The 15,820-nt window shown below is 32.2% G+C and overlaps 2 protein-coding genes across 2 annotated transcripts; both read right to left on the reverse strand.

The window, feature by feature from the left end:
* Positions 1 to 1,164: 1,164 nt before the first annotated feature.
* On the reverse strand, positions 1,165 to 2,026 carry LOC139432439 (uncharacterized). The gene is made up of 3 exons (XM_071200966.1): positions 2,006 to 2,026; positions 1,679 to 1,940; positions 1,165 to 1,616 (listed from the first exon to the last, which is right to left on the reverse strand). Exons 1-3 carry the CDS (start codon positions 2,024 to 2,026, stop codon positions 1,165 to 1,167), a joined length of 735 nt encoding a protein of 244 aa, XP_071057067.1.
* Positions 2,027 to 3,811: 1,785 nt separating this feature from the next.
* Positions 3,812 to 5,728, reverse strand: LOC111422032 (zinc finger BED domain-containing protein 4-like). Its single transcript, XM_071200967.1, has 2 exons — positions 4,743 to 5,728; positions 3,812 to 4,688 (listed from the first exon to the last, which is right to left on the reverse strand). Exons 1-2 carry the CDS (start codon positions 5,726 to 5,728, stop codon positions 3,812 to 3,814), a joined length of 1,863 nt encoding a protein of 620 aa, XP_071057068.1.
* Positions 5,729 to 15,820: the final 10,092 nt, after the last annotated feature.

A 15,820-nucleotide genomic window follows, 5' to 3' on the forward strand; every position in this document is an offset into this window, starting at 1 on the left:
ATTTGAATTCTCTTATTTTACTCTAGATGATTTAACCTATTACCTTGTCGACACCCAAGATAAAAATACAGAAGAAAACAGGAATATTAGTACTGTAGAAGAAGAAGGAAGGGGCGAACACTTCGATGTAGAAATATATGAAGGTCTGTACATACAAGTATAACTATATATTCATGTATATAAATATGATTTGTGTAAATCTTGTAGATAAATTTATATGGACACATTCAGCAACAATGCTTTTCTTAGCGGAATATGAAAAGAGGAAGGACATGTTCCAAAATCCCAAAAATTCAAAAATCCGGCAACTTGAACTAGAAGAAGAAAAGTTGGAAGATATGAAAAAGATACGTGTAAGTTTTGAGGAATACAATAAAATTCAAAGAGAGAAATTAGAACTTTTTAAAAAATATTTAAATTTATAAATTTTTTTATGTGTTTCTAAACCTAGTATACATAAGTATATAAAAAAAAGTTTGTAATTAGTTATAATAAATTATTACATGTAAATACAACATTTATTACATATTTACTTTATTTTTATAACCAATAATGTACAGTGTGGTGATAAAGTCTGGAATATAATTCATAATTGCGTTATTTAATATTTTCAAGAAAAACGCTAGGACAGGTCACTTTTTTCCATAGAACTAGTTACTACTTAAATGATGATGTAAAAAAATTGATAGCCCACACAACAATTAAAAAAAAAATAAATAAATAGATAATTCACTTTAAAAAATAAAAACGTAACTATTGCCTGAAAACATTTAATAACGCAATTATGAATTATGTTCCAAACTTTATCATCACACTGTGTTATTATAGCAGTTTTATTGTGAGGGTACCAAAAGTGAGGCAATGAAATTTCGCTTTAAGGAACCAGTGTTACGTTCGTTATGATCGTTGTTTTCCTGTCTGCAGTCCTGAGTCTCATTTTCATCATCTATTTCCATGTGATCATGCTTCAAAACAAAATTATGTAGAATACAACATACCGCAATAACATTTGGAATTTCTTGTCTCAGAGACATGTCCAGATATTTTAACCGTCTCCACTTTCCTAAAAGACTATTCATGAAATAATCCACGGTACAAGGCCTTTAAATGCAAAGTTGATATATCCAATATAAAATAAGTTATTAGAAATAAAACAGTGCAATACTAAATGGTAGCGAAAAAAATAAAATAAATCACTAAAAATAAAATAGTACCTTTTAATAATGAAAATGCTCGTTCAATCGCTGATCTTTGACTGTTGAGGCGTACATTAAAAGTCGACTGTACCCTTGTTAAATGTCCATTATCTAGATATGGCTTTAGTAGGCTAGTCATCAAAGGATATGCAGCATCCCCTAAAATATGCTGATGAGGTAATAATAATGGTGGGTGGTCACGTAACTTCTGGAACAGTGGGCTATTACGAAAGACTCTAGCGTCATGCATTCGTCCAGGCATCCCCACAAATATATCAGTTAGTACACACTTGTCATCACAAACAGCTTGTAATATCACTGAATGTTGTTCTTTTCTGTTGTAGTAATCTATAGGATTGTTAATAGGCTGTTTTATAATAATGTGGGTTCCATCAATAGCACCAACTATACCAGGAATGCCTGTAAGACATTTTTAATATAAGCACAAGATAAACTGTGTTATCTCCCCTTTATGTATTTACCAGAACGTGATTTAAATCTTGTTTCAATTGCAGCTATCTCCTGGCGATTTGGCCAACGAATATATTGGTCTTTTAAATGAAGTATTAAAGAAATTATTTCAAGGAATACAAAATGCGCTGCACTCTTTGACACCCCAAAGCGTTCTCCGACAGCTAGGAAACTTTCTGGTTTTGCAAGCAGCCATATCGTAAGGAGCATCTTCTTGTCAAAAGCTACATACGATTGAACCTTATGATGTGGAAAAACTTGTGTTGACAATTCCTAAATTTATAATAATGTTAGGCATATTATATCTTTGTTGGCAATAATTGTTCAAATTTACATACCTCGAAAGTTGTCTTGGACATCCTGAAGTGGCTTTTGAATCCACTTAATCTATAGTTTGGTATAATTTTTTCATAATAATTATTGTGGATCGGTGGCTGTTTATATTGAGGCTAACTTTGTGTGATGTTATTAGCAAGGTTATCCAATACCATTAAGATATTCATATCTAAATCATCATCGTTTAAAAAATAATCCACTACCAAACGTTTATTACGATTTGTATCGACCATTTTTAGCAAACACGTATAATACGGGACTTAACTAATCTAATACTGTCAACCAAGACAGTTTAGACATTTAATGCATAATATGTCAAAAACATGATGTGTAGAAATACCGTACAGCGACCAGAAACATGCTGCTTATCATCATACTCATCACAAAAGCTGCTTTTTTACATCAGCTGTGTCTGCTGACCGCGTCCATTGAATTAGCTGCTTGCTCATCTTTTAAAACATTGTTTCCATTCTGAATTAGCAGCTACAAGAATATGGGAAGTAGAATGTCTCTTCAAATTTACGATGGAATACCGTTATCAAGATCGCTGCAACCCTACGAAAATGAGCAACTACTGGCTAATAAAAGATCACCGTTCTCACATTTTGTAAATATCAAAGAAAATTAAAGTTGAATATATGTTGCGTCTAATTTAGGTTTCTATGTGGTAATTATACAGAATCTGTCACGATGAACTGAGTCTACATAAATAATACATATACATAAATAAAACATACAGGTTAACTTACAAAAAAATTAAAAATAAATCATTGCGAATAAATACATTTTTAAAACATAATACAAAATAATAAAATACAACTCCATTTATGAGGAGGAGTAAAAAGTATTAACGCTGTTACAATATTTATTAAAGGAATCCTGAATTGTGAATCCTGAAGGGAATCAGTGTATACGTTAAATGCTGATGTTAGTTCCTAAATACCAAACAGTTGCCCATATCAGTGGCAACCCGCCTTCGTTGCAAGTGACCCAAGCCAAGGTCAATTAAATTTACGAACCAGAAATCGCACAAACCGGCGTTCCCGAGCTTCCAACCGACCCATATAAGTGTTATACCTGGGATTCCAGACCACAAAGTAAAAATGTTACTCACATATGCCATATAAATAGACCTAATACAGTGTAGGTTGGAAAATTGTAAACATCTACGAATAATAAACTCTAATTGCTTGATGGCCTTTAAAAAAACATAATAAATATGGGAGGAGAAAAGCAATTTAGTGTTCAAGAACACACCAAGGTCTTTAATTGAAGTAACTATGTTTAAGGATAGTGATCCAAGGGAATACGATGTTCTGTTGATAAAATTTTTTCGAAAAACGTAGTGCCATAAGTAAAGTTTATCTATGTCGATTTATTTGTATTTAATTTTATTAGTCATCGTTTAGTCCAGTTTTCTATTGAATTTAAGGCCAATTGTAACTTGTTTGCTGCAACTACTTCATTTTCTGCAAGACCCAAGATCGCTGTGTCATCTGCGAATGTAGCTGTTAAAGTTTCTGGTATCTGACGAAGGTCGAATGTGTACAGTAACTACAGTGTTGGGACAAGCACACTTCCTTGAGGAAAGCCGGCTTGTATTTTATGTAGTGATGTTACGGATGTGGGTTTAGCGGATACGGATGCGGAACCAGATCTTTTAATTCTAATTTTGCGCATGCGGATGCGTAAGCGGATGCGGATTTTTGGATGCGGATTTAACGGATGCGGAGTTATTAAAAAAAGTTACATAGGTACTAAAATTTTTATGAAAATAATATTTCTATTGTAATTTCTCTATTTTATATCTAACATTCGTAATTTATTACAGGCAAGTTATATTTTAAAAAAAGCAATTTTGATGCCTTTTCTCCTCGAAGATTTTTTCTTTTATCCGTATATATTAAGGATGCTCCACTAAATAGCTGTTCACGGGTATAGCTGCTTGGTGGCGTTGATAAATATTGTCGAACAATCGGCAATAAAACAGTATATTTGTACCCATTCTGCCGCCACCACATCAACGGGTCTTCTTCTAAAGACAGCCTTCTTTCTTTAACGTAATTTTGGAGCACAAGCTTCAGTGTTGTTAATTGGTCATCTTCTGCCTCACTTTCGCTTGAACTTAGAATGGATTGTACTGACTGTAGTAGCATTGAACAACTGCTAGAACTAGTAGCAATTTGATTATCAATTTTTCTTTTCTTATGTATTGGACTACAATCTTTATTTTCATGGATCGTTTGATTTTGACACAAATTAACTATTATGGCTTCGACTTCTTCTCTTTCAAAACTGTTAAAAAACTTTGTTTTATATCGCGGATCTAAGTACGCAGAAACCGAACATAGCAAATTTTTATTTAAATCGCCAAATCTTTCACTTATTTCTAGTATATCTTTAACGAAAAGTGCTTTGATTTTTTCTGGCATATTCTGGTTATCTTTCTCAGCTTTTAATGTTGTCAGGATAACGTACATATGTGGTATAACCATGCCAATGCTGTTCTTTGAGTTACTCAATTCTTTAGTAAGTTCTCCGAAAGGTGCCAACAATTTTAACAACAGGTCAATTGTTGACAAATCATCTGGAGAAAATGATACAAATTGTTTTGTAGTTAAGTATAAAACTAAAGAATCTTTTATTTTAACAAAACGCTTCAAAATGTAAAATATGCTGTTCCACCTGAAATTAAAATTAGTTACACAATATCTGATTTATACACAATCGTTGGCTTACCTAGTGGGACAATCTTGAATTGTTGACAATGGAAATTGCTTCATTCTTATTTCCTGTATAGCCTTTAGTTCATCTTGTGCTACTAGGGAATGATTAAAATGTGTTGAAACTTTTTTCACCTTTTCAATTATTTCTTGAACCCATTCTTCCGATAATATCACTTTTTTAATACAACACTGTATTTGAGGAATCACACAGTTAAAATCAGTGAAACCAGATATCTGCATTGCTTTAATCATGTTGTTGCCACGATCGCGTACCACACAGTGAACAGTATCGTGTTTTATACCCCATTCTTCAAGGATGGATTCAATTTTTGTCGAAATAACTTGGCCCGTGTGACGTCCTTCCATTATTTCACATTTCAAAATAATTCTTACTCTTTCAAAACCTTCGTTTACACCATGAGCAGTCAAACCAACTAATGAAGTCCCAGAACTTGTATCAGACCAAACATCAGTTGTAAAGGATATTTTCTCAAGGTCTTTTAATAATACTTTAATTTTATTTGCCACGCTGTTATATAAATCGTCACATACAAGCGACGTAAAAAACTGACGGCCCCTCATTTTATATCGTGGAAGTATTGTATTGATCAATCGTCGAAAACCAACACCTTCAACGAAGTTGAATGGCAAGTCTTCCAAAGCAATCATTTCGCCTATTAGTCGATCCGTCTCTTTGGATTTTGGATATGATGAATCCCAACATACATTCTTCGTTAAACATTCTTGTAAAGAAAGGTGTTTTGTTTTTGAACCTGTGTCTGTAGATGTACTATAGGTTGGCTGGCCCTGTTCGGCATTTTCAGCTATACGTTTTTCTAACTCTTCAAACATTTTCGTGTGCTTCGACTTCAAATGATTTTTTAAACAAGATGTGGTACGTCCTTTTCGTGAATAATCCTTTTCACAAATGTTACAACGAGCAACTGAACTGTTAATTTCCGAGAAATATTCCCAAATGAAACTTGTTTTTGGTTTCATTTTAATTTAACAATAAAACGAATGACGAACAATGCATAAAACGAACCATAACAGTTGCCATCCGTTCAACAACTGATCGGCTTTAAGAATAAAGAACTTTAGTAGAACGACGGGACCATGGCGCGACAATATAAGCGTCGCGTTGTCCGTCGCGACCTGTCGCGACATTGTGCTTATGTCACGTGTTCGTGCATGTTACAATATCTAGTTTTGAAAATGTAAAAAATCTAAAGAGAAAACTGTCACTACTATTTAAAAATTATAATTAAATTATATGTCTCATTGTCAAACGATTTAAAAAATTTATTTATTAATGCCGAACGCTGGCATGACCGGAGCTTCGTTAAAATATATGCGGATACGGATGCAGATGCGGATCCTCAAAACAATGCGGATTATCTGCAGTTACGGATGCGGATGCGGATATCTGTTACATCACTAATTTCATGTAGTGGTGAATAAGCGTTTTCGTATTTTACACTATAATATCGATCAGAAAAATACGATTTTAATAATTGACTTTACGTTAATGGTAGTATTTGGTCTAGTTTGTAATTTAAACCAGGAGCAGACTTTATTTAGGTACCTATATGATGTAACATCTGTGGGGGATTTAGCAGGTTCTGGTATCATTATTATTTCAGCAACTTTCCATATGCTTGAGAAGTATTTCTGTTTAAAAGCAGCATTAATTATGTGTAATAGTTTTGTAATCGCCCGTTTTGGTAGATGTTTCAATGTTTCTCCATTAATTAGGTTATAGCCCAATAATTTCTTTATATTTAGTTTTTGTATTTCATAATACAGTTCTTTCATTCTTACACATGGTATATTACTCTGCACGAACTCTTCTTCTATGTTTACGAAGTTATGCGATATATTTTTCGTAACAAAAAAATTAAGTAAGTCCGGAATTTTACATCTATTTGTTGGTCAGTAAGTTGGCTTACCAGTGGAGAGCATCTCACAATTTTTGAATTTGTCAAGCGAGAACCCCAAAAAGAGTTTGTGATAAGCATGCAACCAAGCTAGACGTGCGCGTGCCTCTCCAGGTTAAGTCGACGAAAATTATCGAGGTGGTTTGAGTTACCGATTAATTCAACTTGATTTTCGACGTTTTAAAGTTAGTTTTTAAGTTGAGTGTGTTAATTAGTTAAAGAGAATGGTGGTCACCAAGAAACAATTGAGTGATTTTGAGGAGGTGTTGACTGAGTTATTCAAGAAAGAGTCGTTCATTGCCAATATCGCCAAATCAATATCGTCCATTCTAAGGGATGAACTCAGGGAATACAAGGAAAAGGTTAATATTCTCGAAGAAAAGGTTGTAATTTTGGAAGCGGAGGTTACTCGTTCGAAGTCCGACAATACCGTATGTAGAGCAGACCATGAGGAAAAACTGGATCGACTTGAGCAATACACTCGACGGAATAGCATTCGAGTTTTCGGGGTAAGCGAGACAGACAATGAGAACACCGAACAAGTTGTATTAGATATTATTAATAAGAAAATGAACCTCGCATTGTTACCGGATTCTATCGATCGTTGTCATCGAGTTGGACCGAAGCGAAATGGAAAGAACCGACCTATTATTATGAAATTTATAAGTCACAAGACCAAAGATCGCGTATTTTATCATAAGAAACTGTTAAGAGGAACTCAGTTTATAATTCGAGAAGACCTTACGCACCACCGGTTTTGCGAATTGAGAAAACTGGAGGAAGAATATGGTAAAAGAAGAGTGTGGAGCCGTGATGGAACTCTGTATGCAGAAGTCGACGGACAGAAGAAAAGAATGTTGATATAACTTTTTCGATTCTTGCTTTTTTCGAAAAATCTCTGTTCGATTTTTCCGTTTTTTTTTTCTTCTTTTTTGTTTTCGATTGTTAAAAATATATATACAATCTTTCGATTGTTTTGAGACTTTTCCTCCGTTTGATCTAATTGACGAATCTAGTTGATTTGTTACCTGGAGGGAAAGCACTCTAGAATGTAGTTTATATTTATTTAAATCTTTTTCAATAGTTAAATTTCATTTAATTGTAGTTATTATTGTTTTTTTTTTGTATTTTGTTTGTCTTTTTCTTTTTATTATTGTTCACAACATGAATATAGCATCCATTAACATTAGGTCGTTGCTGCCTAGTATTGCTGAATTTCGTGAGTACATTACTGATAATAATTTTGATCTGGTATTGGTTACGGAGACCTGGCTGGCGGATGAACATACGGAAGCGGTGTGTTCTATCGAAAATTATACATTCATACATCGCCGAAGGTCTGGTAAGCGAGGTGGTGGTGTAGGCATTTATATTAAGAACTTATATAGACCCAGCAAGGTTAACATAAAAACATATGATCATTTAGAACAGCTATGGATCGCTGTAACTATTAACAAAGTTAAATATATTTTTGGTGTAATGTACAGGCCCCCGACCGGAAGTTTGCCATTATTCTTTGAGTCTCTCGAGGAATCCTTAAGTTTAGCTATACCACAATGTAATGAACTATTTATTGCCGGTGATATAAATATTGATTTGTTGCACCCTGAAAGTACATATTCACGCATTTTCCTTGATTTGCTGGAGTCGTTTGGTCTGGTTCAACTTGTTAATCAACCAACCCGTATTACACTTAATTCCGAAACTTTAATAGATATTACTGCATATATTCACTACCCCACCTTTCAGATCACGAACTTGTACACTCTCATTTGAAAACTGCTAGTACAAAGCCTGTTCCTACATTTCGAACTTATAGAGACTTTAAGAGGTTTAATCTCGATCTGTTTAGTAGAGAACTTGAATCATTACCTTTACAATTAATTTTTGAAATTAACGGCATTGATGAAAAAGTGAATTATTTTAATTCTTTAATACTAGATCTATTTGATTTACATGCACCACTACAAACGAAAAGATTTACAAAAAAACCTGCTCCGTGGCTTACACCCCAAATCAAGGAAATGATCGCGGTTAGAAATAAAGCTTATGCTAAATATAAGCGTACAAAAAATGTATTAGACCTAGAGCAGTATAAAACGTTGACAAGACACGTGACAAATGCCATCAAAACTGAAAAAAGGGTGTACTTTGAGGGGGCAACGAGTCGAACTGGGACATCTGCGATGTGGCGTGTTATTCGTGATTTCGGAGTGATCAGGAATAGAGTAAACACTTTGCCCATGCATTTAAGAAATGCGAATGACATTAATAACCACTTTCTCCAGACAGGTTGTTCATTGGGAGCACCTTCAAGTGATGTTATGCACTTTTATAACAGTAACAAAAAATGTGAATTTCAGAAGTATTTTGATTTCGAAACTGTACATGAAAACGTTGTTGCAAGTTATTTACTTAAAATGAAATCTAATGCTGTCGGGGATGATGGTATTTCGTTGTCAATGCTCTTGTACTGCTGTCCTTTTATACTCCCACATTTGACGCATATAGTTAATTACTGTTTGGAGAAATGTGTTTTTCCTTCCTATTGGAAGACCGCTCTGGTAACTCCATTACCAAAAATTTCTAATCCCCAAGAGTACAAGGATTTACGACCTGTTAGCATTCTCCCGGTTCTCGCAAAGGTTGTGGAGAAAGTTATGGACTGGCAAATTAGAACTTTTATTGACGGCTATAATATCCTACCTCCAAATCAGTCTGGATTTCGTAAACATTATGGTTGTGAAACAGCGTTAATGCATATTACCGACGACATTCTCCGGGCGATTGATGAAAACGATATGACTGCATTAGTTTTGTTGGATTACTCAAAAGCTTTCGATACTGTAAACCATTCCTTGTTAAGTTCTGTCATACATTTTGTTGGGTTTAGCGCTAATGCTATATCATTGGTCTCCAATTACTTGTGCAATAGATACCAAAAAGTTAAGATAAACAACTCTATATCTGAGCCTCGGAGGGTGTCGGCGGGTGTGCCGCAGGGTTCTATATTGGGGCCACTTTTGTTTTCGTTATATACATCCAACTTTTCAAATAGTTTGAAACACTGTAGCTGTCATTTTTACGCAGATGACACCCAACTATATCTGAGATTTGCTCCCAGTGATGTATCTCTGGCTGAAACTATTTTAACACGGGAAATTAGGAACTTAATGGAAATTTCGTCTGGACATAATTTGAAGGTGAATGGTGCCAAGTCGGCATTGATGCTTTTTGGTAGGCGGGGTTTGCGAGAAGAACATTCTACTCATTTTAGTATAGAAGTTGATGACCAGCGAATTAATGTAGGATGCTGTTTTCGTAATTTGGGATTGTATCAGGATTCAGATATTAGATTTAAAACACATATTACACAGAAAACCAATAAATCATATGCAACGTTGAAATTAATTTATGGCATTAGGCACACAGTATCTAAAGCTACACTGTTAAAACTGTGCGATACCCTTGTACTTAGTAATTTCACCTTTTGTGATAAGGTTTTTGGTACCTGTTTGGCTAGCACTTCAGTAAGTCGTGTACAGCGGGTACAGAATGCTTGCCTCAGGCTTGTATACGGTTTAAAACGGTATGATCATGTGTCTCATAAATTAATAGATGCTGGTTGGTTGAATATGTCCAACAGAAGAAAGTTGCATTTATTATCATTCTACCATAAACTTCTCATGTTGAAGAAGCCCCCGTATCTATACAACAAAATATCATTCAGGACAGATGTTCATAATATCGATATTAGAAATAGAGGTATTATTACACCTCCTAAACACGAGACCTCGTTATTTGAACGATCCTTCACTTATTGCCTTCCTAAATATTATAATCCGCTGCCAGGCTCTTTGAAGTCTCTAAATTTGAATGCGTTTAAGAAGAAACTGCGACAAATGTTAATGGATGAACAATCTGGCGTATAGTTGCTGAGTTTCGCATGCATATGTATTGCAATTAATATATGTTCCTTTGTTTTTTTTTTATTTTTTTATTTTTGATTTGTTTAATATTGTTAATTTCGTAAACATTGTTTTTTTTGTTTTTTTTTGTTTTAATTTTAATTTTTCTTTTGTTCTATTTTATTAATACTTAATTTTTTTTTTTTTGTTTGTAGGGTTGAGTGGTAGAGAGGAACTTGATTCCTAACTCCGCCCTACGTATTGCTTTTGTATAATTATTGTCATTATTTTTTTTATTAATAAAGCCAAGTTATTATTATTATTATTATTAAGACATATGTTTTGCATTAAAGTTTCCTCCAAGTACAAATTTGTTTCAAGATGCAGAATTTCCTGATAATCTTCTCTTTTGAGATTATGTCTCGGCGGTATGTACGTTGCTGCTACAGATATTAATCCATTAGCGGTTTGAACGTTTACCTCTGTAGTTTGATGTTGTTCAGTACTAAATGTATTGTTGAAATAATGGTCAATATTGTATTCTTTAAGTATTGCTGGTAGTGTATTTTGATGCTGTCGAAGACCATTTAGAATTTAATTTGCACAACGAGTTTCAATCGGGTTTTCGTAAAGGTCATAGCACGACAACAGCGCTTATTAAGATTACAGATGATATTAGGTATGCATGCGACAAATGTTGTTATCATCCTTGTACTACTTGATTTCAGCAAGGCGTTCGATTCGGTTGATCACGATCTGTTGTTAGCGTCACTGGCTGCCCTTGAGCATTTCAATAAATCATTACGTTATATCAATTATAGTACAAATCATAAGCTCTCCAATGACAGAAACGGATTTTCAAAATATCTGTTAGTTTTTGAGATATTAACTTTTTAACAAAAGGCATTTTCTCATCTTTTTCGGGATAAACAGTTATTTTCATTCATTTTCAAAAAACGCAATAAATCGTTGTTTTAACAAATTTTTATGAAATTATCAGCAATTGCAATACAAATTATCGACTTTCCAATGAAACAAACGGATTTTCGAAATATCTTTTAGTTTTTGAGATATTAATTTATAAACGTAATAATGCACTTTCTCATTTTTCTGGAGAAACAATTATTTTCAATAATTTTCAAAAAATCATAACATATAGGGATTTCAATAAATCGTTACGATATTATCAGCAATCGTAGTATAAATTATAAGCTCTCCAATGGCAGAAACGGATTTTCAAAATATCTGTTTGTTTTTGAGATATTAACTTTTTAACAGAAGGCATTTTCTCATCTTTTTCGGGATAAACAATTTTTTTAATTCATTTTCAAAAAATTGCAATAAATCGTTGATTTAACAAATTCTTATGAAATTATCAGCATTTGTAATACAAATTGTTAGCTTTTCATTGAAAGATACGGATTTTCAAAATATCTTTTAGTTTTTGAAAAATTGGTTTTTAAACATAACGAGAACAATTAATATCACAGAATTTTCAAAAAATCGCAATAAATCGTTGTTTTAACAAAATCTTATGAAATTACCAGTATTTGCAATACAAATTATCGGCTTTCCAATGAAATAAACGGATTTTCGAAATATCTTTTAGTTTTTGAGATATTAATTTATTAACGTAACAATACACTTTCTCATTGTTCTGAAGAAGCAATTATTTGCAATAATTTTCAAAAAATTATAACAAATAGGGATTTGAATAAATCATTACGATATTATCAGCGATTGTAGTACAAACTATAAGCTCTCCAATGACCGAAGTGGATTTTCAAAATATCTGTTAGTGTTTGAGATTTTAGTTTTTTAACAGAAGGCATTTTCTAATCTTTTCGGAATAAACATTATTTTCATTCATTTTCAAAAAATCGCAATAAATCGTTGTTTTAACAAATTCTTATGAAATTATCACCATTTACAATACAAATTATCAGCTTTCCAATAAAATAAACGAATTTTCAAGATAGCTTTCAGTTTTTGAGATGCTAACTTTTAAACATAACATCTTGTTTGGATTCATTTTGATCGATTTTAACCCAAATTAAAATTAAAACTCAAAACCGGAAGTAACCGTCTCCCGATTATTTTCAACATTATCGTGTTTGGATTCGTTTCAAACGATTTATCGCGGTTAAGAATTAAAAATATTCCTAACATTCTAGTTTATGATATCATATAAAAATTATGATATAATATTATTAAAATTTTCAAAAAAAAGGTTATTAAAGAGAAAACTGTCAAATTTATGAATTAAAAATTATGCGAAATATTCAAAAAATTGTATCATTTATATTTATAAGAATCATGATATAACACATTAAATTGTTGTTAAATTGTAGCTTAAACATTCTAGTTTATGATATGATATTAAAATTATAGAATAATATTATCAACATTTTCAAACAAAAAATGTTAAAGAGAAAACTGTGAAATTTATGAATCAAAAATTATACATTTTCAAAAAGTCATACCATCCGTAGTTTTAAGCATCATATTATAATACGTACGTTAAATTGTAGCTTAAACATTTTAGTTTATGATACGATATAAAAATTATAAGATTAGATTATTAAATTTAGTTATTTAGTTATTAAAGAAGAAACTGTCAAATTTGTAAATAAAAAAATTACGAAAATTTCAAAAAATCATATCGATCGTATTTTTAAGAATTATGATATGATGTACGTTTAATTGATGCTTAAAGATTCTAGTTTATGATATGATATAAAAATAATAAGATTTTTTCAGAATTATGTCAGATTTATGAATCAAAATTTATACATTTTCCAAAAATCATAGGTATTATTTATATTTTTAAGAATCATGATATGATTTGTATGTTAAAATGCAGATTAAACATTCTAGTTTATGATACGAGATAAAAATTATAAGCTAATATTATTAAATTTTCCTGGAAAAACTTATTAAAGATGAAACTGTCAAATTTATATTATCTGTAATTAATGTAATTAATTTTGGTAATGATTTATTGAAACGGTTATTTGTTATAATTTTTTGAAAATTATTGAAAATAATTGTTTCTCCAGAAAAACGATAAAGTGCATTTTTATGTTTATAAATTAATATCTCAAAAACTAAAAGATATTTCGAAAATCTGTTTCTTTCATTGGAAAGCCGATAATTTGTGTTGCAAATGCTGATAATTTCATAAGAATTTGTTAAAACAACGATTTGTTGCGATTTTTTGAAAATGAATGAAAATAATTGTTTATCTCGAAAAAGATGAAAAAATGCTTTCTGTTAAAAAATGAATATCTTAAAAACTAACGGATATCTTGAAAATCCGTTTCTGTCATTGGAGAGCTTATAATTTGTACTACAATTGCTGATAAAATCGTAATGATTTATTGAAATCCTTCTTTATGATTTTTTGAAAATTATTGAAAATAATTATTTCTCCAGAAAAATGAGAAAGTGTATTATTACGATTATAAATTAATATCTCAAAAACTAAGAGATATTTCGAAAATCCGTTTCTTTCATTGGAAAGCCGATAATTTGTATTGCAAAGGCTGATAATTTCATAAGAATTTGTTAAAACAACGATTTATTGCGATTTTTTGAAAATGAATGAAGATAATTGTTTATTCCGAAAAAGATGAGAAAATGCCTTCTGTTAAAAAGTTAATATCTCAAAAACTAACTGATATTTTGAAAATCCGTTTCTGTCATTGGAGAGCTTATAATTTGTGCTATAATTGCTGATAATGTCGTAACGATTTTTTGAAATGCCTATTTTGTTATGATTTTTTGAAAATTATTGATAGTAATTGTTTCTCCAGAAAAATGAGAGAGTGCATGAGAGAGTTTATAAATTAATATCTCAAAAACAAAAAGATATTTCGAAAATCCGTTTCTTTCATTGAAAAGCCGATAATTTGTGTTGCAAATGCTTATAATTTTATAAAAGTTTGTTAAAACAACAATTTATTGCGATTTTTTGAAAATTTGGTGAAATTGTTCTCGTTATGTTTAAAAGCTAATTTCGATATTTTGAAAATCAGTTTCTGTCATGGGAGAGCTTATAACTTGTACTACAATTTTTTTTTTCTATATTATGCATAGCTCAATTGCATAACACCTAGTAAATACATAGTAATTAGTTACTTATTTTTAACACTAAATTAAACTAGATAATGTTTTGCAGCTTTTCCCAGTGGTCCAGTCTGGTTTACCCATAATATAGATAAATATTGTCATATTTTTACCGTTTTAAGACCAAAATGCAAAAACGCGCACACTGCGATACGCGGAACACACGTATTGGGTATTATTGTTTTTGTTATAATTCCGCACTATTGCTCGCGTTTGAATCGACTAGGGCACTAGGTCACTAAATCGAACGGCTTCATCCGCTGAAGGCGACGCAGGACATCCTCGTTGTCGAGAAGCTGGATGGCCTCGATGTTGGGATGATCATACATTCTCTTCTCATGTTTACATGCGAATGATGCAATTTCTGATGACACCGATGCTACTTTCAAGTCGCGATGGAGGTCGGTGTTTCTTATATACCAGGGTGCATTCACTATGCACGTTACTACTTTGTTCTGGAATCCTTGAATCAGACTTGCATTTGTCTTGCAGGTACAACCCCACAGTTGGATTCCGTATGTCCATTTTGGTTTTAATACTTACTTGTATATTAACAACTTGTTTTTTAGTGATAGCGTTGATTTTCTGCCAATAAGCCAATATAGGTGTCTAAATTTGATATCAAGTTCCTCACGTTTTTTTTTGACGTGAGCTTTCCATTTGAGTTTGGCATCCAGCGTCATACCAAGATATTTTGCGGTGTCGGCGTAAGGGATTGCATTGCCATTTATGTGTACTGGGACATAGTTTATTTTCTTGTAAGTAAAGTTTATATATGTCGATTTATTTGTATTTAGTTTTATTAGTCATCGTTTGGTCCAGTTTTCTATTGAATTTAATGCCAATTGTAACTTATTTGCTGCAACTACTTCATTTTCTGCAACAGCCAAGATCGCTGTGTCGTCTGCGAATGTAGCTGTTAAAGTTTCTGGTACCTGAGGAAGGTCGAATGTGTAGAGTAAGTACAATGTTGGGCCAAGCACACTTTCTTGAGGAACTCCGGCTCGTATTTCATGTATTGGTGAATAAGCGTTTTCGTATTTTACTCTATAATATCGATCAGAAAGATATGATTTTAGTAGTTGACTATACGTTGATGGTAGTATTTGGTCTAGTTT

This window comes from Onthophagus taurus, unplaced genomic scaffold, assembly GCF_036711975.1.
Source record: "Onthophagus taurus isolate NC unplaced genomic scaffold, IU_Otau_3.0 ScKx7SY_15, whole genome shotgun sequence".
Classification (NCBI taxonomy): domain Eukaryota; kingdom Metazoa; phylum Arthropoda; class Insecta; order Coleoptera; family Scarabaeidae; genus Onthophagus; species Onthophagus taurus.